Source organism: Pholcus phalangioides, unplaced genomic scaffold (assembly GCF_987345545.1).
Source record: "Pholcus phalangioides strain wild (caught in Gottingen) unplaced genomic scaffold, Ppha-v1.0 ptg000015l_1, whole genome shotgun sequence".
NCBI lineage: Eukaryota > Metazoa > Arthropoda > Arachnida > Araneae > Pholcidae > Pholcus > Pholcus phalangioides.
In genome coordinates, this window is record NW_028301608.1 from 68,872,592 (window position 1) to 68,897,627 (window position 25,036).

At 33.5% G+C, this 25,036-nt stretch overlaps 1 protein-coding gene across 10 annotated transcripts in view; it reads left to right on the plus strand.

Moving 5' to 3' along the window:
• Positions 1 to 25,036, plus strand: part of LOC149076601 (uncharacterized) — a 93,841-nt gene that overhangs the window by 32,194 nt on the left and 36,611 nt on the right. For 4 of the 10 annotated variants that reach the window (XM_089244219.1, XM_089244214.1, XM_089244215.1 and 1 more), the window contains exons 2-12: positions 1,970 to 2,112; positions 3,218 to 3,293; positions 3,417 to 3,519; positions 8,993 to 9,032; positions 10,134 to 10,190; positions 10,341 to 10,452; positions 10,982 to 11,088; positions 12,437 to 12,478; positions 14,738 to 14,782; positions 15,778 to 15,872; positions 20,663 to 20,828. In XM_089244219.1, the coding sequence (XP_089100345.1) occupies positions 1,970 to 2,112; positions 3,218 to 3,293; positions 3,417 to 3,519; positions 8,993 to 9,032; positions 10,134 to 10,190; positions 10,341 to 10,452; positions 10,982 to 11,088; positions 12,437 to 12,478; positions 14,738 to 14,782; positions 15,778 to 15,872; positions 20,663 to 20,828 (986 nt within the window). The remainder of the gene's footprint in view (positions 1 to 1,969; positions 2,113 to 3,217; positions 3,294 to 3,416; positions 3,520 to 8,992; positions 9,033 to 10,133; positions 10,191 to 10,340; positions 10,453 to 10,981; positions 11,089 to 12,436; positions 12,479 to 14,737; positions 14,783 to 15,777; positions 15,873 to 20,662; positions 20,829 to 25,036) is intronic. The other 6 variants (XM_089244223.1, XM_089244216.1, XM_089244221.1 and 3 more) reach the window with 3 other exon arrangements.

Below are 25,036 nucleotides of genomic sequence, written 5' to 3' on the forward strand. Positions count from 1 at the left end.
GAGAATATTCTCAAGAATATTCTTATCAAAAATAATAATTATACAAAAATAATAATTATATTCTCAAGTTATTTATCGAGATTATTTATTATAATACATGTTATTACACATATTCTTGATAATACTCTCTGGAAAGATTTCGGTAACTGAAGAATATTCTCATCGAGGAGAATATTTGAGAATATTCTCTGGAAGGACTATTATTAACTTCAGAATAATTCTTATTATTTTCTATAAGAATATTCCCCAGTAATTTATGAAAGTAGTCCTTCCAGAGAATGTTCTCAAGGATATTATATGTAACATATATATATATATATATATATAATAAATAAGAGAATATTCTCATCAAGAACTTATAAGAATATTCTGAAGTTATTTATAATAGCAGTCCTAGCAGAGAGTATTCTCAAATATTGTCCTCTATGAGAATATTCTCAAGAATATTCTCTGAAAGATTATTCTTGAGAATTTTACATCTCTACCAGATACATCCTTTAGTAGTGAACCTGACTTATGCAATTCATGTTTACTTTCGCCTAATTGATGTAGGATTCTATTTTCAGTTTCATATTCCCCCTATCCTAGAAATTCACCCTGACATAACCTCACAGAAGAGATATACACCACACAATGAAATTTTAAATTTATTGAAAAATTCCAATCAATATAATTTTTTAAAATAAGTTTGATGCACTTATTTTAACAGTTATTTGGCCAGAAAAGCAAGATTCTGCCACACTGTATTCGGCAAGAGCTGAATACCCAATAGTAGCAAAATATTTGTCCCATCTCTAACAGCAAACTTTTGGATATAGAGTTGCCAACTACTATGGATTGTCCGTATTTTCTACGGATAGCCGCAATGAAATACGGAGTTACGAGAGACGCTCTCAATACTACGGAAATCGGTTTTGAAAAAATCGGGTCTTTGAGTTTCTTCTGGTGTTTTACTTAGTTTTATTATTTTTTCTTAATTGCATCAATCTTTACCATAAAGATGAATTCGTATACACATGTGAGAGAGTTCGAGAGAAGACAATCTCTGAGCCAATCTGTTTTGTCTGTGCGAAGGAAATCTGTAAAGCTGCGTCCAAACCTACCGCTCTACTAAGACCTATAGCAGAAAGCCTCCACGCGAAGCTCGTGGCATTACTGAAGTCATCCATTTCACCTATAGTCATTGCATATACTGCAAAAAAAAGTAACAAGATTTTGCATACGTCGTCCTGCTTTATCCAATGACTGCAGGTGAAATGCATGACTTCGGTAACGCCAAAGCTTCGCGTGAAGGCTTTCTGCTATAGTGTTAGCTCTACTCAATGTCCAAACGCATAAAAACCTGTTTTCCGTTAAAACCGCCCCACCTGTGAGATTAAAACAGGTTTTTGAATGGTTCAGCGGGCATGGCGGGTCCAGACATGGCTTCATTTGCACAGTACATGGCCGAGCTCATGGAACTTGTGTCTGAATGTTTCCTTGTAGGAGCTCTGATACGAAGAAAACAGAGCGGGGGTCTAGCGTTGATAGACGTCTGTGTATACGGCCAATATAGGATTGCATTAAATAGTCATGAATTATTATGGAACTTGGCGACCTTAGAACGTTGTTTCGGGGGGTGGGGCTGCCCTCATGTAGCCTGAGTCCTCTAGGCTCAAGTGCCACTGAGGTGTTGTGTTTAATGAGCTCTGAATTAAAATCAAAGAAAATTAAATTTTTGAGTAATTTTTTATTGTGCTATGGTTATGTTGTCTTAAAGGGTAACCCCATGGCAAAACTGAACATTTATCACTAATGACGAGCTTTAAGCCGATGTTGGCATGTCTGGATATAATATTTTTTTTAGATGGATTTTACGTGGAACTTTATAAGTATTTATTATGCTAAGTGTTATTTGTTTTCAATAAATTTCCACTAAGATTTATGATATAATAATTTATTTTCCTAATATGTTAATTTTTTATTTTAGATTTGCAGCACTGCACAAATGAACCCAATGTGTCCATACCACAACTAGCAAATTTGTTAATTGAAAGGACACAGCATTCCAGTTGGGTTGTGGTTTTCAAAGCATTAATAACAGTACACCACCTCATGTGCTATGGAAATGATGTAAGCACCTGTGTGTGTTATTACAATTTTTTTCAGAGTGCATCCACAATTTTATATTTTCGTGAAATGTTTTGATTCCTTGTAACCTTTTCATTAAAAGTTACTCTTTAAATTATATAATTTAAATCATCTTAAGTAGGTTATTTTACAGCTCAAGTACAGCTACTTTTTCCACATTGACCAGTTTCTAAAATGGCTAACAAATTACTGGCCACTTCACAGAATGACGGGATTGGGTGTAACATTTTTCAGAATGTTTCCTCTTCCGATAATACCGATGATATTTGTCGAATTCCTTTTTTGTTTCTGATTAGTTACAGAGCTTCTATTTGGTGGAAATTTTATACCTTGGATTAATTTTTTTTTGTTTGTTAAATTACATTTTACAGATTATTTTTTGTATTTTTAAAAATAGAAATATGTAACATAATGCTCATGTTGATGAAATTGCAATATATAATGAAAAAAGTTGTTCCCAATTTTGAGGTCCACAAATCTGAAATACTCTGAAAACTTTGTAGCTGAAGATAACTGAAGACAAATATTAGACTGGACCAATAAATTAATATTTAGTTGTTACTGACTTGCTTTCTGTTGCTTAATAAATAATTGAATGAAATAACCTGAAATGCTTGAAATGTGTGCTAGCACTGCAAGGTCTAAAGTTGCTCTGTATATGAGAACTGGTGCATATGATTCTTGATTAACTTACGACAAGAAGTTGATCCCTCAACAACATCTTACTCCTTGTTTTGTAAAACAGTGGTTCTCAACCTTTCAAAGCCTGTGGCCTATTTCATTTATTTTTGAAAGAAGGTCCAGTTATACACAACACTAAAGGGAAGTAAGTGGGGAAAAAATGGTGAATCCCTCGCTGCTAGGTTTGACTGTTGTTTGAATCCTGTACTACAGTGCTGGAGATGTTATAAAACATTTCTTCTGTCTCTTCTTGGCTTATAGTTTAAATCTGGATAACTATACTCATTGTTTAGCTCCTGCTTAATATTTCAGTAATACAGTCTTCTCTCTATTTTTTTTTTAATATATATATATATATATATACGATTGCATGGAAATTAGATGTTTCGAAATTTTTTTCTTACAGAGGTTTACTCAGTATTTAGCTTCAAGCAACTGCACATTTCAACTTGGAAGCTTTGTTGACAAATGTGGTGTTCAAGGTGAAATCTTTTCTTGGATATTTGTTTTAGGGTTTTCATCCTTGACATTTTTCATTTTTATTTTGAAAATTGAACTAATTAAAAATTTTTTGATAAACAGTTAACCAAAAAATTTTTTTCCAGGGTATGACATGTCAACATTTATTAGGAGGTATGCTAAATATTTAAATGAAAAAGCAATTTCATACAGAACTGTGGCTTTCGATTTCTGCAAGTGCAAAAGAGGGTGAGTTAATGCTCATTTTCCTTAATATTAACCTCTTAACATAGTTAACTTCTTGGGGGAAAAATGTTGTGAATTTAGTCTTGAATATGAATTTGCATCTCATACATCAAAAATTCCTACGCATGTGTACAAGTACATTGTTTTTTTTCTTTTTTGTGTTTTTTGTTGAATTTACTTTATTTCTTCATAGAAAGCTTCAATTTGAAGTCCCTTAAATTTTGCTCTAGCAGAGTGTGGTTCCCAACCAGGGTTGCATGCACCCTTGGGGGTGCGAGAGAGTATTTTTGACGAGATACAAGATAAAGAAAAACTAAAACATGTTCACTATTTATTAAGGAAGATTGAATTGAAGAAAAGTCTAATTTTTCATATCTTTAAACAATGGGAATTATAGAGATATAGATGGCTTTTTTCTCAGCCAGAGATATCAAGGAAACAGTTATTTTCCGGATATTATGCTGAGGTGAGCTCGGAAAGAAAAGTCATCACGTCTCCGCCAGGACTCGAACCCAGGCCCTCTTGCATACCGGGCAAGCATGCTACCATCTACACCACTGGAGACACATGAATCTGCCTTCCTAATTTCACGTACTGTGTCGTGAGGCGCTGAAGTAGAGGCATTAGTAGCCTCTCTTAACTTCAGGAAATGGCCCCCGGGTGGGACGGTTTAGAGAGATATAGATGACAGATATAGATAGATGATGGAAACTTTTTTCTCCCATCGCCCCCAACGCAATCCAACTCATAGGATCCTCTGTTATATCCGTAGCTTCTACCGCCCCCATGAAACTTTCCATTGCCCCCAAGGGGGCGTTAATGCCCACGTTGGGAATCACTGATTTAGATTCAGAACAGAAGTCATTAATATAAATCAAGAATAATGTAGGGCCCAAAACTGATCCCTGAGGGACACCCTTTTGAACCTGTAGGTATTCGCTTATTTTCTTATTGATGACGAGTGCCTGTTGCCTTCTACAATAATAAGTTTTGAACCATTCCAGAATACTTTCTCAAACATCGGCTTTATGTAACTTTTGACTTTTGTGTTAGTATATTTAGAACTTTTGTGTTAGTATATTTAGAACTTTTGTGTTAGTATATTTAGAACTTTTGTGTTAGTATATTTAGAACTTTTGTGTTAGTATATTTAGAACTTTTGTGTTAGTATATTTAGAACTTTTGTGTTAGTATATTTAGAACTTTTGTGTTAGTATATTTAGAACTTTTGTGTTAGTATATTTAGAACTTTTGTGTTAGTATATTTAGAACTTTTGTGTTAGTATATTTAGAACTTTTGTGTTAGTATATTTAGAACTTTTGTGTTAGTATATTTAGAACTTTTGTGTTAGTATATTTAGATCAACGTTATATATTAAACGCTTGTTTTAAATCCAGGTAGATTATCATAGAATATGAATTATTGTATCCCTTATTCGTGTATTGACAAAGTTTGATAATTGCCATTTCTGTATTTTTATTCTGTTGAAATCCATACTGATTTGGTGCAAAAAAAATTGATTTAGAAAATTTTGTTAGTTCATATGTTTCTTTATTACTTTAGAAAAAATCGGGAGAACTGAAATTCAGATTCATGTCTTGTTTAACCTCCGTTCCCATCAAGTTGAGGAACCATGCCATAGTGAACAATTAAATACCCACGCATAAGCCACACCCAAAAATTTGACATAATCCATGGTGTGGAATGGAGGGGGGGGGGACAATCGCCTTGGGTGGAAAAATTTAGAGGACTGAAAATTTCAGGTGGGAACAAAGAAAAAACTTAAAATCATCAAATTTTACAATGGTGCTGTAGCCAAATTATGTTTGCGTGGCTCCTCATAAGAGAGGGGCTGACAGGATGATTCTCATCCAGGGAGTTTGAAAATTCTGATTTAGAACAATTCTGGTGTGTTTAGATGGAAAAATTTCCAACATTGGAAATTTGTATCATTTGCTACTACTTACCTTTGTGAAACAGGATTTTATTCACTATTACAATTAAAAACAAAAACCAGAAATGGATGTAAGCGATGATATGCAGGCAGCTCTTTCGAAGAAAGAATACCCACAATTTCAAGAAATTATAACAAAAAGGCAACAGCAAATTATTCACTGATATTCATACCAACAATTTACAAAAATCAATCTTAATTTTAATATTTTTGTTGATACAATATACCTGTGTATTTTTTATTAATAAATTAATTTTATAATCCTTCAAGTTTAGAATTTTCATAGTAACTTAGGAATTAATGTAATTAGTTCCAAAAAACATTAATTTTATATCAAATAGACAACACATTACACAAGTGGGTGCGGAATGAGAAAAAAGTTGGGAACACTGTGCTAGAGTCCGCACTGTGCTTGTCCCGCATCCCCTCATGTAATGTATCGTTTACTTAATATAAAATTCATATTTTTTGGAACAAACTACATTATTCTTAAATTAATTATTATGAATATTCTAAACTTGTAAGATTATAAAATTAATTTATTAATAGAAAATACACAGGTATATTCTACCAAAAAAAAAAAAAATTGAAATTATATTGATTTTCGTAAATTAACTAATTTGTTGGTATGACTATCAGTGACTAATTTGCTGTTGCTTTATTTTTTGAAACTGAGGTTCTTTCTTCGAAAGAGCTACCCACTTATCTACATCCAAGCGATTTCTGGTTTTTGTTTTCATTTGTATTAGTGAAGAAAATCCTGTTTCACAAAGCTAGGTAGTAGCAAATAGTACAAGGGTCCACAAAAGCTATCTGTGCCAATGTTGGGAATTTTTCCATCTGAGCTCACCAGAATTGTTCTAATTCAATTTTTAAATTCCTGGATGAGAATCGCATCTTGGGGCTCGAACCCTCTCAGCACTGACTCTCATTGGGTGGTGGGGCAGCACTCAAGCATAACTTGGCCACCAGCACTATCGTAAAATTTGACGATTTTATTGTTTTTTCTTTGTTCCCACCTGAAATTTTCAGCCACCTGAATTTTGCCACCCGGACAATTGCTCCCTCTGCTTACCCTATTCCCGGCTCTGGGTTATGTTTACTTTTTGAGGATGGCTTATCCGTGGGTATTTAATTGTTCACTGTGACATGGTTCTTCAAATTGGTGTGGGAGGGAGGTTAAACGAGGCAAGTATATCAAAGGGGATATTACACGAATATGCATAATTAGTTTTGTGTTAAGTTTTTAAAGAATCAGGTTTTTTATCACCAAAGTAGAAAAAATATATTTTGAAACATTTTATGAAATTTGAGGAAAAAATTCAATGAATCTCACACCAGTTCCAGCCAGAACAATGATATATATTATTTGAGCCTGGATTATATGCACTTATAAATGCAAAAATAAGCACTAATCAAAAAAGAAACTCGTGCAAAAAAAATCTGAAAATGCAAGTGATTAGCATAGTGTTGTAAGTTCCTTCAGTTTGGAAACATTCAAATATTAATGCAACACATTTCTGCTATTGAAAGCTAAAAAATGTGGCATCAAAATGTAGACATTCATATTGATTAAAGATATGAAAAATTCAACATTTTTTAAAATTCAATTTTTTTTAATAAACAGTGAATGTGTTATAATTTTTTGTTCCATCTTGCACCCCCAAAAATGCTTTCCCGCACCCCTGGTTGGGAACCGCTGCTCTAGCAGAACAATGGTATAAAAAAATCCCATTGCATTTGAGTTATTCAATCATCATGATTTAATGCGGTGCAGATATGTGTAACTACTTCAATAATTTTTTAGTCTGGTGCTGTGATGTCAATATTCTTATCAGACACTTTAGTATAGAAGGATATTTTTAGAGATGTAAAGTTCTTGATAATATATAATCTTTAGAATATTCTTGGGAATGTTATCGAGGAGAATGATTCTTCCAGAGAATATTCTGGAAGAACTATTATAAATAACTTGAGAATATTATTCTTATTCTTGATGAGAATATTCTCCTTTTATTTATATATAATATTAATATATATATAATATCCTTGTAAAAGTATTCCTTCCAGAGAATATTTTCAAATTACTGGGGAATATACTTATGGAAAATAAGAATTATTCTCAAGTTATTTATAGTAGTCCTTCCAGAGAATATTCTCAAGAATATTTGTAATAACATGCATTATAATAAATAACTTGAGAATAATTCTTATTATTTTACAATAAGAATATGTTCTGGTAATTTATAATAGTCCTTTGGGAGAATATTTTCTGTCTCCCATCTTTCTTCCCGCCAAGAAGACGGGGATATTGAAATTTGTAGCCCACAATATTAAAGTTTAAAAACAAGAAAATGAAACCAACATGACTGAATTGTGTAACTTGCAAAGAAATTCGAGTGACACAGAATTTTAAGTGTACGTACATTAAAGAAAACAACAGTTCTGTATCTTAGAATGAAGCTGATTGTTTCAGAATAGATTCCTTTGTCAATCAACTTTGAGTTTTACACTTTGCTTTAAACTAATTTCTGAAAATTTATCTAATTTTAAATAACTTTTTAAGGTTTTATTCTAAAGGCTTCTAACATCTTTATAATCAAACTTTTAAAACACCTCGTCATGACCAGGAGAATATTCTCGAACTAAAAGTTGTCATTGAGAGATGATTATACCAAAAATTGTTTTGTTGTAAATGTTTCAGGCAATGAAAAAACTGATTTATATTTCATAATATAAACAAAATTAATAAAAAATTTAAATTATTTAAAAAAAAATATTCTCGATTATTCTCCATTTTTTACATCCAGGAGAAATATTCTCGTTCTCTGAGAATATTCTCCATAAGAATATTCTTACCTCACATCTCTACTTGATATTATTTTTCAATGTTTACCAGTTGTAAATTATATTTCAAACAGGGTTTAACAAATTAAAAAAATTTAAGCAATAGAATTTCTTAAGAGCCAAGCATATTTTTTTCTCTAGAAAAATGATCCTGAAATTTTTTTTTAGACTTGACCTTTTCTCATGTTGAAAGACATACTGTCATTAAATCAGAAAATTTTGTGTCATCCTTAGATTCCAATTCAGTAATCTTGTATAGAAAATTTTTAGTGCCTATATGAATTTTCAAGTTGCTGTGTTCACCTTATTACCTTAGATTTGTCAGGCCCAGTTTTGAAGTAACACAATATTCTATTTTGCAGCAATTTTAATTTATAATTTTTTTACAGGTCATCACAAGTAATATGTAATTGATCTTAAGATTTTATTCAATTTGTATTCTTTGTTCAAATCATTATACAAATTTAAAGGCCACAACAGGCATCGTCCACTGATGTGGCTAGAAATAAAAATGCTTGTAACAAATATGGTTGTCATTGTGTATTTTAAATACAGTAACTCAGGTTCAGTAAATAACAAAACTTGTTACTGTCTGTACATACAGCTTTACTAGTTGCTACTAGTAAAGCTATCAATTCAATTTCGTTTGAAATGTACTTTTTTTTCACAAACAGAAAAGATGATGGAATCTTAAGGACTATGAATATTGAAAAAGTAAGTGCTTTCATTATCATGCCGTTGGTTTCAAAATCTTTTCAAATAACATTGTTATACACAGATTAATCGTAGTAAAAATGTATCTTTGTATCAAGAGGAGTTGTATATTGGGCAAAAAATTTGGTAAGTATTATTGTAGAGATATTTATATATATTATATATATATCACATAAAGCTAATAGTGAGGTTCACTGTACATATTCAAATTTAAATAATAAGCACCTTTATATTTATTTTACTTCTACATTTTGTTGCTGAGATTTTTTTTTTTGAATAATACATGGAATTTTTCTTATACATAGGTTTGAAGAATTAGTCAATTCTTCTATTTACATACATATAACATTTTTATTATGTGTAAAGTAGGGGTCTTCAACATTTTACACTCAAGGGCCACATAAAAAATTTGTCGTGTTCCGCGGGCCACTCATTAACGCTGTAGGTAATGACGATCCCCAAAGACGATCACAAACGATATATATTTCAAAATATTTAAAGAAAATTAAACGTTCAATTCAATTAATTTTAACAAATATTAATTTTGAATGATTTAAGAAAAATATTTCAAATTAGTGTCAAAAAATGCTTGTTTTGCTATATTAATATATTTGTTACTTGAAAATGCTTTTGAAAGTTGGTAAATCTAAATTTTTCTAATTTTTTGTGCCTCCATTGAATCTCAGTGCGTCCCACTACCCCTGCCAAAGGTTAATCCTGCGTATGCTCAGATATGACAAATTAAAATGTGCCACGTACGACATATTTTATAATTCCATTATGTAGTATTTTTGTTTCAAAAAATTAAACTGAATTGGGGTAAGGCAAATTATTCAAGGTATTTTTTATATTGTATGAGACAGAATGAAAATGGATGATTTTTGTTTATACATGTATATGTTGAATTAATTATATACCAAATAAAAAAGTCTTTGGTTATACTTACATTACAAATGCGAGTGGATGTAATTGATCGAAATGTTTTGGCGGGCAACTAAAATATTGACAGCGGGTCACAGGTTAAAGACCCCTAATGTAAAGGCTTCTATAAATGTCTTGTAGTAATTTTACTTGTAATTATTTTCTTATTTTACATTGCAGTTGCTGAAAACATTGCCAATTCTTCAGAACCAGTTGGATGCTCTTCTTGAATTTGATGTAAAATGATCTTTTTTTTTTTCTGTTTCTTAACATTTTTTTCCCCCGTATTATAAAGTGCTTAATGGGGCTATTTTGTTACATATTGACTCAATTGTATATATTTTTTAATCCATTAAGAAAATACATGAAACTGATTCTTTTATATAGTGTTCATCAAATGATTTGACGAATGGAGTTGTCAATTCTTGTTTCATGCTTCTCTTCAGAGATCTAATTAGATTATTTGCATGCTACAATGATGGCATAATTAATCTGTTAGGTAAGTTAACGTTTTTTAAAGAAAAACAGTTTAACTATCACAAATTTTTCCCATTTTGTTATTGTTTATTCATATAACTGAACCATATCTAATACAGTGGTGCCTTGAAATTTGACATGAATCCATGTGCGAAGTAATGTCAAATTTTTAATGTAAGATCAGCAAATTAGTCATGACACTAATATTTGGAATTTAAAATCATTATTGTGCCTATATTGTAGCCTATTGTAATAGGTTAATGTCTGAATTTATTCTATTCAAATGTCTGTATTCTAGAAAGAGTTGCTAGTGTCAGGTTGTATGTTAGTGGATTATTCTTTTCATGAAACTAGGGAAGTTTTACCTCTTGAGCGTTTCTTGTATACTTGTTGTATTTATATAGTATAAACTAACGCAAGCTCTAAAATAGTTTTTAATGGCATTAATAGGTCACTGGTTATTCTGACACAGTTGAATATTAAATTTTTAAGAGTGGTATAAAATATATAAAATATAGTGTTAATATAAGATATAATTAATATTTTCCCAGAAAAGTACTTTGAAATGAATAAGAAGCATGCAAGAGATGCACTGGACATATACAAGAAATTTCTGATAAGGATGGACAGGGTTGCAGAATTCCTAAAAGTGGCTGAAGTAAGTTTACACTTTTATGTTCTCAAGGAATGCAAAATATGATAGAGATCAGAGATATGGAGGAGTAAAAATCCTGGGCCTAATGAAACACAATAAAGAAGAAACCAATGATAAATGCAAATAACTAGGAAAAGCCACAAACGCTCAAGAAATGTTAACATACAATAGGTATACCATATTCACAAGAATATATATAACTGCTTATGGTGTCCAAGGATCCCTTTGGTATTGGTTATAAAGTGTCAATTCCTCATCGCTCGGCAGAGAATATTTATTTCCATTGAAGTTTGGTGCTGTGGTCCAAACTTCAATGAAAATTGAAGTCACAGACAATATTTTTTGCTGATTTATATGGATGTGAATTTTCTCCACTAAGTAAGGTAGAAGGTGAGATTTGGTGACCAACAAAAATAGGATCCCCAGTCAGTATGATAATATAGGATATATCCTCTGTAGATGGCACCTTTTGTGTGTTGAAATAAATCGGGAAATTCATAGTTTTTCCTTTATTGTGGTTTCTTTATTGTGTTGATTCTGAATATTTTAAAATCTTTCTAATTATTCTATAAAATGTTCTTGGCGATTGATGTTAGCTCATTTTTTATATTGTAATTTTCTGCGTATAATGCACAGCGATTCATAATTTGCACATTCAACTTTTTAAAATTACATTTACCAATAATCAAATCTTGAAAAACAGGATTGATAGTCACGTTTTTGTAGAGAAGGTATTGAATTTTCTACTCACATTCATGTGTCATCTATAAATCTTGAAAAATAATTTTTTTACACATTTATTCCAACCTCTCAGAAAAAAAGCTTCAGAAAGAGCTGTTTTTAAATTATAGATTTCTTGCGTGTGTAAATATTGTACTATGTATCTTATTCATAAGAGCATTTATTCAATTAATTTTTTTTCTTTATTGTATTTTCACTCATTTTACTTTATTAAAGAAGTGAATGTTAAATCACTTAATTGAATGGCTGTAAACAATTTCATGATTGTGAATGATTTAATTATTGATATAAAAATGAGTTTACACGAAGGTATTTTTTTCTTATGTGGTAAATATCAACATAGCAATTTACAAAATGTTATTTTTAAACTCAAATTTTTATTTTAATGCATTTCATCTATTTTCATTTATATGGAGAAAAAAAAAATTGGACATTCAACTGTGTTTGTTAAAGTATGGTAACAGGAGAAAAATAGTGTTTTTCCTTTTGAATCCTGATTAATTGTAAACTGAATCAGTGTAATATTTTACATCATTCTCATTTATTAGGTGTATAAAATTCTTCCTGGAAAATACTTGTGTACAATTTTTATTTGAAATTTAATTTTCAGAATGTTGGCATAGACAAAGGGGAGATCCCTGATCTGACAAAGGTAATATTTTTCTGATGCATCATTAAATTAAAAGTGGAACTCAAATGTCACCATCATTAAATTTGTGTGGCATAGCTTCATTTTGAATTATGTTGCACTTTTTAGTATCTTTCTTTTTTTTGGGGAGCAGGCTTTTGTTATAATTGCATGCATTTTGTTGCAAAATATGCATGATATGCAAATGCTTTATTTGCTTGCAGTAGTGGGTTGTAATTGAAATTTTTGTTGCTTTGTATTTTATTTTTGTGGGGGTCACTGTAGTATTTATTCTCATTTCTAAAACCTTTTCAAGTTTGAACTTTCAATCTGATATTAAATCATTACATAATTTAATTTTTTTTAATTTGACATGCTAAAAATTGCGTACTAGTAAGAAATTCTAAAAATAAAATGGTGTTAAATATTGTCTGCAAAAATTTGAGTTGGTATGCATAGTATGTGAACCTTTTTTAATTGAAAATGTTTGGAGGTTCATTCTTTGGCATCTCATCAGTAATTTTTTTTGTGTGAAAATTTTTTTTGAATTTCCAAAAAAAAAACCATTTTGAACTTTTAATTTTGTGAGGAATTTTTTCAGTAAAAATGATGACAGTTCTTGCACATCATGTATAAGTGCTAAATGCTTTGAAGCATAGTTTATTAGTTTTTGTAAGTCACATTTTTCAGCATATTCTACTTTGGGGTGTGTCAATGACAAAATCTCAAATAATCTGAAGCAAATAATGATATAAACAATAAAATTATATAGTATTCATGGTTTGTGTGCGCCTATGCAGAACATTTGCTTCATGGTAAAAGTCCTAACACTTCTAATTTTTTTAACTTATAATTCAATAACATTGACTTTTTTGGGTGGTGGAATTTATTGTGACAACTATTGAACAGTGATAGCGTTAAATACAATAACAATAATAACCCCGGAAGGCATGAAATGCACTTATACTGGAAGAAAAAAAAAAAAATTGAACGGGAAGCACTTCGCATACGGAGTCAGGTCGAAATCCCCAATAGCGGAAGCAAATCTTGCGTAGGAGACACATACAAGTTCTGATGGAAGACTGTTCCATATTCTTGCCACACGGCATCTATATCCGTAGAAAAAGCAATTCCTTCTAGCCGTTGGTATTCTTATTTGGAAGCGATGCCTACGTAGGTTAACTCGCCTGTCTATGATCTTAAAGAAAGGCTCTCTCGATGGTAGATAAACAATTTGGTGGACTTGTTTGTAGCACATCTTCAGATCTGCAGCGATTCTACGCCATTCCAGCGAGTGTAAACCCAGAAATTGAAGTCTCTGGCAATAAGATAGACCGCTCATGCCAGGTATTCGTTTAGTAAACGACCTCTGTGGCTTTTCGAGGAGCTTTATGTCCTTGATTTTGTAAGGGCTCCATACTTGCGAACAGAACTCCAGAGTCGGGCAAATGTACACACAGAAAGCATATGATAATGTATGCGCATCACACTTACGGTATGCCGTACGTAACATATATGAAATTCTATTAGCTTTGCAGACTATGTTATGATAATGATCAGTGAAATCCAGAATGCGGCTCATTGCAATACCTAAATCCATGCATGTATCCAATTACTGTAACGTTTCATTACCTAGTTGGTAATATTCAGGATTGGTGCTTCTACCTAAATGCATTGATCCACTTTTTGATGATTAAATAGGTAGCTTATACTGACAACTCCACTGGAAAAGTTGTTGGCATGCAATTCTTAGGCCCCTAGTGTTTTCCACTGGAGAGAATAACTTCACGTCATAAGCGAATTGTAATAGAGAGATGGGTGACACAGCCGGAGTAATATTGTAAGTGTACAAAGTAAATAAGATCGGGCCTAACACCTATCCCTGGACAACTCCGCTTGGCACCTGACATTCTCTAGACATCACGCTGGCTACGTGAACCTGATGAACTGTCTAATAGCAGTTCTTGAATTATCCTCACAACTTTATCCGGAACCCCCATGCAAGCTAGCTTCCTCAGTAGTAGATGCCTACTGAGAATTAAATTTCTAAGTTCCTCAATGTTTACATAAAAACAACTAAGCAAAAATATCCTTACAGGAATAAGCAATAACTTCTCACACAAAATGTTGATATTGGAGGGTATAAAAGTTTTGACTTTTATTGGCACAAGAGAAGGAAAAAAGTTATTGATGGGATGAGCATTTTTATGCATGTTTTTATGCAACTTTTCATTTTGTTTTCCATGCCAGTAGCATTTTCCTAATTTCTTCCTTCCCTGTTAGCTCACAGAGACTTGTAGTTCCGTGCCGGTCTTAGAATCTAATCATGTGAGTCGACTGCTGCATATCTTTTTTTTGTTTTTTTTGTTTTCTATGTTTTGGTTATGGTTTTTTTCTCTGCCTCTCAGCCTGTTTCTCTTGAAGCTGCATCATACTAACAATTATCCTTGCTATAATAACCTTCAGTAAATATAGGAATTGTTATAAACAAAAGGTGATTCTCGAAACATTTGGTGAAAAAATGAGGTAAGCAGAAAGTAAATAAGAGTCCAGAATTCAGAAAATCAATCTAGAAATTCATGCCTAAGGAATATTTTAAAAGGCATTTGGAGAATAGTAGTATGAAGATTTTTTGTTTTTAAAGGAATTCAACCTGAAATGTAGGGAATTATTCTTACCCTTTATTATGCATTAGTAATTTTATGATTTTCTTAAATAAGAATCTATTAAAATAAAATTTTTCACCCTGATATAAACATGGTCGTGTGTCAGTTAAACAAAATAATCTATATATAAATAGGTCTATTAAAATTTTTACAGCACTTCGATGATACAGTAAAGAGAAATATATAATCAAACTCCGATTCAACAATATTCATAAGTCCCTGAGATTGTACATGCAGTTAAAATTAGAGTGCTGTAACCTCAAATCAACTTTTACAAACTATGGTAGTGTCAAATTATTTTTCCCTTTATTCAATTTGAAATAACTGGTTTCATGCATGAATCATTTGAAGGGGAGAGCAGGGCTATCTGAACAGCTCCTGGGCAAAATGATTTTTCTGTGGGCTAGACGTAAAATGTATCTAGCTCTGACTATCATGAGATACCCATGTGGACCCCATGCATTGGAGGAGAGGGAGTATAATTTGCATTTTGGTTTAGAAAGGATGTAGCCTTGTGTTATTTTCTGAAACAGTTGCAGAAGAAATTATTTCTAACAAGCAGAGGAATATATAGCTAATAAACTAAAACAGTTGTAAACAATTCAATTGATACTACAATATTTTTTTTTCTTGTTTCTCATTCATTGGGGAATGAAGGCCCCTAGTAGCCTCTTGGAAGCTTTAGAACAGCACTTGGCTACTCTTGAAGGAAGGAAAGGATCAACAACATCAGCTAATGCTGTAGCAACAAGGTTAGTCTGTTATTTTTTTCTAGACACTATTTCTAAGATTTTGGAATAAATCTTCAAAGAATATCTGATATAGATATGGATTTAATATTTATTATTTTCTTGATATTATTATATGGTGATACATTGTTACTTGTTTTACGTGAGATACTTTTTTCTCGGTATTAAAATATAAAATAAGTTTTCAAAGTTCGTGGAATTTTTTCTGTTGGAATGTGTTCTAATACCCATTGTGTCAAGTATATGATTTGCATTTCAGCCTGTTTGCTTGAATTATATTTCGTTTAGCCATTAAACTATTTTAGGGTGGGTATTATCTTACAATTTTGTCAAACATATTTTTGCCTGTTTGTATTTTCGAATTCTAATTTTTTTTAAAATTACATTTTTTCCTGATTCAATAATGAAACTAATTCTAGCTGAAACTTATCAAAACCTTTTATTTTTATTTATTAAATTCAGAATTTTGTAAGTTGAATTTTTAAATTTTGACCTTTCAAAACTGACACCACATCTCTAGCATTTCACTTTAATATAAGTTTAGCTTGTTGTTTGGATTTATCTCTTGGAATCAGGTGTAGCAGCCCAAGTTAATATGAAAAACAGATGGCAACACTTCTCAAACATGTGACTGACATGTACATGTTGAGGCCAGTAGAAACACAGTGCCTCTCTGGCATGCACAAATTCATTATAAATTCCCCAGAGGAATGTTCATGAAGTAACATGGATAGTTTTGACCCTTCCCACCACCTCACATCTTTGTGCTGAGGTTGCCATGGTGCCTGAAACAACTTTTTGAATTTTATTCTCTTTTTTTTTTTTTCTTAGTCATTCAAATTGTTTCTTTGCAATGAAATTTTGTGAATAAAGTAGGTTCTTGATTATCCACACAGTTGATGGATTCGAGTACCATCGAGACAATGAAATCTTCTAATCAGCAAATCAGTTTAAAAATTTGATGCCAGTGAAACCACACTGTTCAAGCTTTATGCAAGGTATAAAAACATCTCCAGTGAAACCATTTCCATTCTCATTTCTTGACTAGAGAGTGTAGCATTGAGTTTACAAGAATGTGCTTTGCTGGTAAAACACTTTTAGGAACACTAATTCTGCATTAAAAGCTATGCTCAGATTTTCAGTCATTTTAATGGCTTTGAAAAGTTTATATTTTTCCTTCATTAGAGCATTCTTAATATTTTAAAACTTCCCGACTGATAGTTAAGGCTGTATACAATTTAGAACTTATCAACTTTAATTATAGACACCCTGCATATTTAGGTTTTATCACAAAGAATTAAAATCTTCAGAGCCTGACTAATAATTCACAATGTACAGAGTTGCCACCTGCTGCGGATTGTCCCTAGTTTCTATGGATGGCCGCAATGAACTACGAAGCTACAGGAGATACTCTCAAGACTATGGAAATTGGTTTAAATAATCAGGTTTTTGATTATTGTGATGTTCTACTTGTTTTTATTATTTTTATAAAATTTGCATCTATCTTTACTGTAACGATGAAATCGTATACGTATGTGAGATTGTTTGAGAGAAGACAAACTCGGAACCGATCTGTTTCGTCTTTGTGCAGATGGAAATCTGTAAAGCTGCATCTCTACTCGATGCCCAAATGTGGAAAAACTTGTTTTCTGTCAAAATTGCCCCACGCTGTAGGCTAAAAACAGGTTTTTCACATGGCGGGTCCGGCCCGGCTTCATTTGCATAGTGCATGGTCGAGCTCGGGGAACTTGTCAAAAAGAATGTTTCATCATAGGTGATGTGAGAGCTCTGATTCAAAGAAAACAGGGATGGAGGTGGATCTAGGGTTTCTAGACATCCTTATATACGGCCTACAAGGGTGTATGCAGATTGACATTGCATTGAATATTCATGAATTATTAAGGAACTCTGCGACCTTGGAACGTTGCTTTGGGAGGGGGGTGGGAGCTCACCTGACCCGAGCCTTCTAGGTTCTAGTGCCACTAGGTGCTGTATTTAACGAACTTTGAATTCAAATTGAAAAAATAAACAAATTTTTGAGTGATTATTTTTTATTGTACTATGATTATGTTGTCGTAGTGGGCTACCTCCCCCCATGGTAAAGCTGAACACTCATCACTACTGACAAGCTTTAAGCTGATGTTGGCATGTCTGAATGTAGATAAACTGTCATGGTCAGGTATCTGCTGTAATTTATTTTTCATTTGTTGAAACCTATTCACTTTATGCAAGTGTACCTGACAAATTTTTCCATTGTAGTTTCAAAACTGAAGTTTTTAACTAAAAATCGCAAAGTTAACTTTTGTTTATCCGAGGGTGATGTCACTCTCCGCTATCCATACGAAGGTTTTTAACAGCTGGCTGATGCGAAGATATATTTAGGAAAGACAAAATTCAACTGCCGTTGTGGGGAATCATCCATGTACAGTCCCATTCAACGCACATGAGCTCTGAGGAAAGATTGAGATATTCGTTGCCTTTGTAGTCTAGTGATCTGGGGTGCTAACTCGGAAAGTGAGAGGATGTGGGTTCGATTCCCTGCAAGGGCAGTTTAATTTTCTTTCCTTTAATATATCTTTGCATTAGCCAGCTGTTAAAAACCTTCATATAGTTAACTTTACATACATATTTCATAACTCCTTCAGTAATGTGTCTTAAAGCTTCCAGGATTTTTCTTCAAGTTAAAAAAAACCTATCCGAACATGAAAAATGTTAAACTCGCAAAATCACCTGTGCAGACCTAATTTTTCTGTGTGTGCCAAGGTAATTTTCATATTCACCAATTGTAAATTTTGAGATTTTGAGTACACACACTTGCTATACTTAGCTGCTCACTTGTGCATCTTAGAGGGTTGCTTTCAAATCACAAGTTAATAATAATAATAATAATTTGTTTTATGCATGCTAGACATTGCACAGGACTGCACCATTTGTTCCGAAAGTGTATATTGTTTCCTCAATTATTATTTTCGTTGGATTTTAAATTTATTACTATCTGTATGCCAGAGGTAAAGGGCACTATGCGTATTTTCATCAATACTGGGATAACACTATTAATTTGCGGTACTTTCATTACACTACATAGATATAAAACAAAGTCCTGTTTCATTAAGTAACAGATATTCACTTTATAAATCAACAGGATGTCCATCACAGAATGAGAAAAAAGTCACGGAAGTCACAAAATTTGAGTGAAAGTCAAATTTTTTCTCTCCAGAGAATCTTTTTTTTTCGATCTCCCCCCTCCCCCCCCCCCTTAAATCTAAGCTTTGGCATTTAATATTTTTTCTTCTCTCTCTCAGATTTTTACCTTTTTTGCCCCGGAGGAATGGATGGGCGAGTAGCAACAGAAAAGAGCAATGCCAATATGTAGCCACCCTACATTGGGGCAGACATTATACGGATGAGGCAAAAAAAAACTATTTAGACTAGATGAACAAAAAAGAACTTTCTTTGCTTGTCCCGACCGTGCATGGACGGCTCCTTTCAGTGTACATGAGCTCCAAGGAAAGATTGAGAGATTCGTTGCCTCTGTAGTCTAGTGGGCTAAGGCGTTCACCCAGAAAGTGAAAGGATGTGGGTTCGATTCCCCGCAGGGGCAGTTGAATTTTCTCTTTCCAAAAAAAAATATATCCTCCCAACAGCCAGTTGTTTAAAACCTTCGTATGGTAGCGGAGAGTGACGTCATCCTTGCATTGAATTTTTCTCTACTTGCAATTGAAATTATTGCTGGGATGCTGCTTAATATTGTATCACCAACAGAACGATTAACTCTATGCGATGAATGGGGTGCACTACAATACAAAGAATTTCAACTAGTGACAACAGTTCAGAGAATATATAGATATTGGGCAGACATATTTGAACTTTAACCTTGAAAGCAGCCCTAACTTTTTTCACGGAAACCCTTATTATAATCTGCACTTTTTGCTATAGCAGGATGAATAAGATTTCAGTGTTCAAGTATACATGGTGTATAATTTGTCTAAATTTTATTCGTCATTTCAGTAATGCATGCTTTAGCAGTGACAAACAAGACATTTCAGAAAAAATTTGAATGGTCTTTAATTTGTGAAGAAAATTTATTTAGAATTATCTGTTCCGACCATTTTTGGCAAAACTTGTGGCGTTTCACGGAAAAATTAGTGTATTGCAGATATAGTTCGTTTTTGATCCTGCTCCATTTCCAAAATTTCTGCTCCAAAAATGTAAGTTTGCTGCTCCGAAATTGATGAAGGCACTAGCATCCCTGCATACTAAAAATCTTAAAACCGCTCTTCTGTAAAATTTTCCTTTCATGTAGACATAACCTCTAATAAATACATACTTATGAGATGTCAAGTAAGTGTGGTAAGTGGCAAAGATGATATAACAAGCAATACAAATGTCTTATTTGTAACTTCTGTTTGATGTTGCAGCTTTTATTCCAGGATTGCAGCAAACATTTCATTTCCATATGTTTTATAGTTACACAATTTAATTATAAAATGCATCATTTACACTTTGCCCATTTGTTTCATTTTGTTTCATAAAATGTTAGAAATTCTTTAATTTTTTTTAAAAGCAATCATACTTTGCATGTTTAAAATCATTATTTTGGTCATTGCTAGGCTGGACCAATGTAAATTGATCCATTAATTTATTCCGATTTATTTTATTTTTATTTTGGTTTCTAATTTTGCATGTCTTGGTTTTTAACCTTTTGTTTTTTTCTCTCAAAAATATTTGCATGTGCCTGCTACTCAATCATCTTGCGACAAAATGGATTTCATTGTTTAAAAAAATGAATTTAGAGCTACAAATTTGAAAAATGCTATGTCTGCATTATCACACACTAGTAATGCTTTTGGCAGTGCCGATGAGAATGCTTCCATGCCTCAAGAAGTGAATGGCATCAAGGTGGATGATAGTGTTCGTAAAGCTGTTGAAGAAGAAGCAGAGGTCATGAATCAATTGAAAGTAATTAATTCTCTGTTATAGAATTTTTTGAATGTTTCATTGGAATATTGGTAAGCTGATCATGTATCTGAAATATATTTTTTAAATAACTTAACCAAATCAAACTGATTTTACTACATCAAAATACTGCTTCCTCTTCTGTAAAATTACAATCATTTTAAGACACAGGTCACATAGTTACATTTTATCAGGGCTATACTGTAGTCTTGACAATTTGAGTTTCAAAAGTTTGTGGTTCCGGATAATCTGAGGTGATGGAATTTCTCAATTTTTTCCTAAAACCTCACCTTCAAGAACACGTTTTGTTTCATTTTTTCCTACGAATGCCAGTAATTTTAATTTGAAGAGGGCTTCCTAACCAGAGACTGAAGGTGTCTTGAACTGTAGGGTAGGTTCTTTGTTGCACCCCCCCCCCCACCCCCAGGCTAAAATTTTTCACAGGTCCCTCTATAGCTCAAGCTTCACATGCTCTTGATGGCGCACATGGGGGCTTAAGCTATGAAGAGAGACTTGATTTTTTTGAAAATGTCTATATTGGAAGAGGGCAAGTGTCAGAGAGGATATGATTGAAGTGTTAAAATTTTCAATGGGATGGATAGGACGTACAATGAATCATTAATACACCATCAATCAACATCCCTGACAAAAATCACTAGTATCGATTGGTAGTGTGCGAGGTGCATGTATGGTTAAGTAGTATAGATTGGTAAAGGACTGTGGCATCGCTGCTGACACATGCGGGAAGAGAAAGCTGCATTGCCCCAAAGTGGTCAAGTGATTATTCAAGTTATCACTCATTTTGTTTCTTGTCCTGTCTGATATGTTGTGTAAATAAAGTCTGTCCCTTCGTGTGAGATAAAATGTGTCTGTCTTGAATTGAACCTCCATGCAACCGCAGGGGTCTGTCCAGCCTTCACAAAATTCCGGGGCTAAAAAAAAGGATGTTTCACAAAATTTGGAGGATAATAAACGGATCCATCACAAAATTCCAGAAAACGAACCCTTCATTAAAATTACGTCGTAAAAAACGAACTTTTGCGACTGCTGTGCGACAAAATTCTTATCAGTTATGACCCTAGTCATAATAGAAAGCCATTGATCTTTTTTTTTAAGCATGCATTTTTGGCCCAACACCACCACCCCCTCCCCCATAGATGAGTAATCTTATCTATAGAAGTTGTTGGTTGGATACCGGAAAACATGACCTTGAAAAGGCGATCGGAGAAAGAGCGTGACCTTGAGAGGGCTTTCCTTGTTTCTAGGCTTCTTGTTAGGACATCCCGCTGGTTGACCACGGATTGACCGCGTCCGATATTTTATCGCACAACCTATGCCATTATACAAACGCTTTAGCCCCGCACTTCTCCTCAAATGGTCTTTGAATCACAACCTCTTGTTAGTCGTAAAATCGGCGTAGTTGATGCTTATTGTAGAATTGGATTTTTTGTGCACGTTTTTTTTTCCTGTATTGCGCTTTCATTTTTGAAAATTTAATATGAAACGTGGTCGACCACCAACAGGTGGAAATTCAAGGAATAGTGATTACTACATTAAAAAAATACGGCCAACTGACGTTCGGGGGATGCAGCTCCATAACATAGTTTTTTAAACGAGGATCTGAAAACGTCACCAAAAAGACGTCAGATACAGATAATTCCAATTGTGCTAACCCGGAAAAAATTACTGAAACATTGCTTCCTTCATCGGTTTCGAACCACGCTGTCGAAACCTTGGAAACGGCGCGATACATTACCGATTTATCGGAGGCGCCTAAAGACATTACCGATTTATGAGAAGCGCTGAAAGACATTTCGGATTCATCGAAAGACATTGCCGATTCGTCGGAAGCGGCGGAAGAGATGACCGATTTATCGGAAGTGGCGGAAGACAATTCCGTTTCTTCGAAAGACATTACCGATTCGTCGAAAGTGGTGGAAGACATTGCTGATTTATCGGAAGCGCTGAAAGATGCTACGAATTCGTCGGTAGAGCCGGATTTTAAGAAAATTTCATCTACAGAAGCTAGAAAAATGGGTCCAAAAGTACCGAATTTGTTGAACATCGCACGTTTTGAGAAGCGTCACAGTTGGCTATGTTACAGTATTTCTGCATCTGGCTTTCTTTGCAAAATATGTTCTACATTTTTTGATAAGGGACCCTGGATTGACCAAGGTGTGCAATTTGGTGATCACCCAACACGATGTGTCAACAAGCATATATATAGCCAGAAACACAAACAAGCTGTGAGTGCATCAAAAACTGCATCCAAAAACCCCTTGTATTTGTTTACAGAAAAAACTGAAATTGCTGTGCAGAAGACTAAGGAAAAAAATGTGAAGGTTTTAACAAAATATATAAAGATTTTGTACTTCATGATAAAAAAAAAATGGGCAGTCTCCGATAATTTTTCTTCTGTAGTTAAGTTCATTGGTGAGGATCTTGGTGACAAAGAAATAGAATGCTATCTTGCTGCATGCGGCAAGAATGCCACCTATCTATCAAATGTGTCAGTAGACAATCTTACAGAGGCAATATCTTTGTATTTAGAGAGGAAAACTTTGACGGCTTTGCAAGTAGCCACTTCCTTTACATTGATAGCTGATGAGGCAACTGACGAAGCACAAAGAACACAGTTGGGTTTAATAATGCGTTACAAGATAGCTGGAAGTCTGCTCAGAGAAGAGTTCCTCAGTCTTGTGAACCTAACTGCGACAAATGCAGAATTTGTTACATCTGCCATTGAGAGAGGAATGTTTGTTGTCGGAAATGGAAAAACTTCATCGGAGGATAGATGAAATTTCCCGCGGGCGAAGCCATAGCCCATCCCAAATTCGATACTGACAACGTAGCAGATTGAAAAATCTCTGAATGTTGGTATCATCAACAATTCACACACAAGCACAGATGTCAATAAATGTGTTGCTCCTTGTAAATTTTCAGGAAACAAACTCAGTAAAGAGTAGAGGTGACTTGCTCTTTGCCACTTACATCACGTCGCCTGTTTGTGAAGGATATTAAAACTAACATATCTTTCAGTAATGTTTCGATCTTGCCAGCAAGCCTTTCTCAGTGCAAGCAACGACCTGTTCAAGCTTTCACAACTGCAACTTCATTGTCCATCGAGGTATACAGCCAACAAAGTCTTTCCATGGATTTCAGCTTCAGATGAAATTTTTCTTGGCCATTTTACATCCCATATATGTCAATGCCTCACAAGCTGATTTCTGAATTCCCAGAGCTCATTAAACTTCAGAATCCAACTGCACCAGTAAAACACAGCGCTATCTATCATATATCCACAAAAGGACCTCCTGTAGTAGCGAAACCTTGTAGGTTAGCTCCAGACAGATTAAAAATAGCAAAATCAGGATTTCATGATATGCTGCAACCAGGGTTGTAGAAAACCCGGGGTTTTTTTGGCAAAATGGGGAAAATTGAATTTCCTACTTCCATAACCTCAAAATATCTAATTTAAACATGTATGTACATCCTTTATGTGTGCATCTTACATTGTCTAAATATACATTTTTGGTTGCATTAAGTTATGTATTTTATTAATAAAATTGACTATACAACAAGGGAATAATTATGAAGTACGAAATCCTGGATAACCAGGCTTTCATACTGGGGGCTAACATTGTAAAAGCTATTAGCTGTCCATGCACAGTCCCATTCATACATATGCTCTAAGTAAGGAAAATGTCTGTCCTGTGTAGTTCAATGGTTAGAACACTCTCCCCGACAGTGAAAGATTTGGGATTCGATTATTCACAGAGGAATGTGAATTTTCTTTCCGAACTACATCTCTGCTTGGTTATCCGAGCTTTTGTACTTTATATGAACAATGAAGAGTGACATAGTTTCTCTCTGTAAGGGGAATAATTGTTCACACACAAACACACCCACTGCTGCATAATTGTATCTGTACCTCGAGTTGTATGAAGTACCGCATAAAGAAAATTGTTTGTGGTAAAATGAATTTGGATAATGAAAATTCTGAGAAATCAGAATGGTGCCTGAATTTTTTTTCTCCACATTTTTCAAACCCCGCAGAAAATATATTCAAAAGTGTTCTGATCCATCAAAAATAAAACCTTTAGCTATGTAACCAGAACCATAGTTTTTTTAGTCCAACCCAAATTTTTAGAAGCGTCACATACTTCTCTTTTCCTTGAATTCCTCACTGTTGAAGAATATCCCTGCTTCAT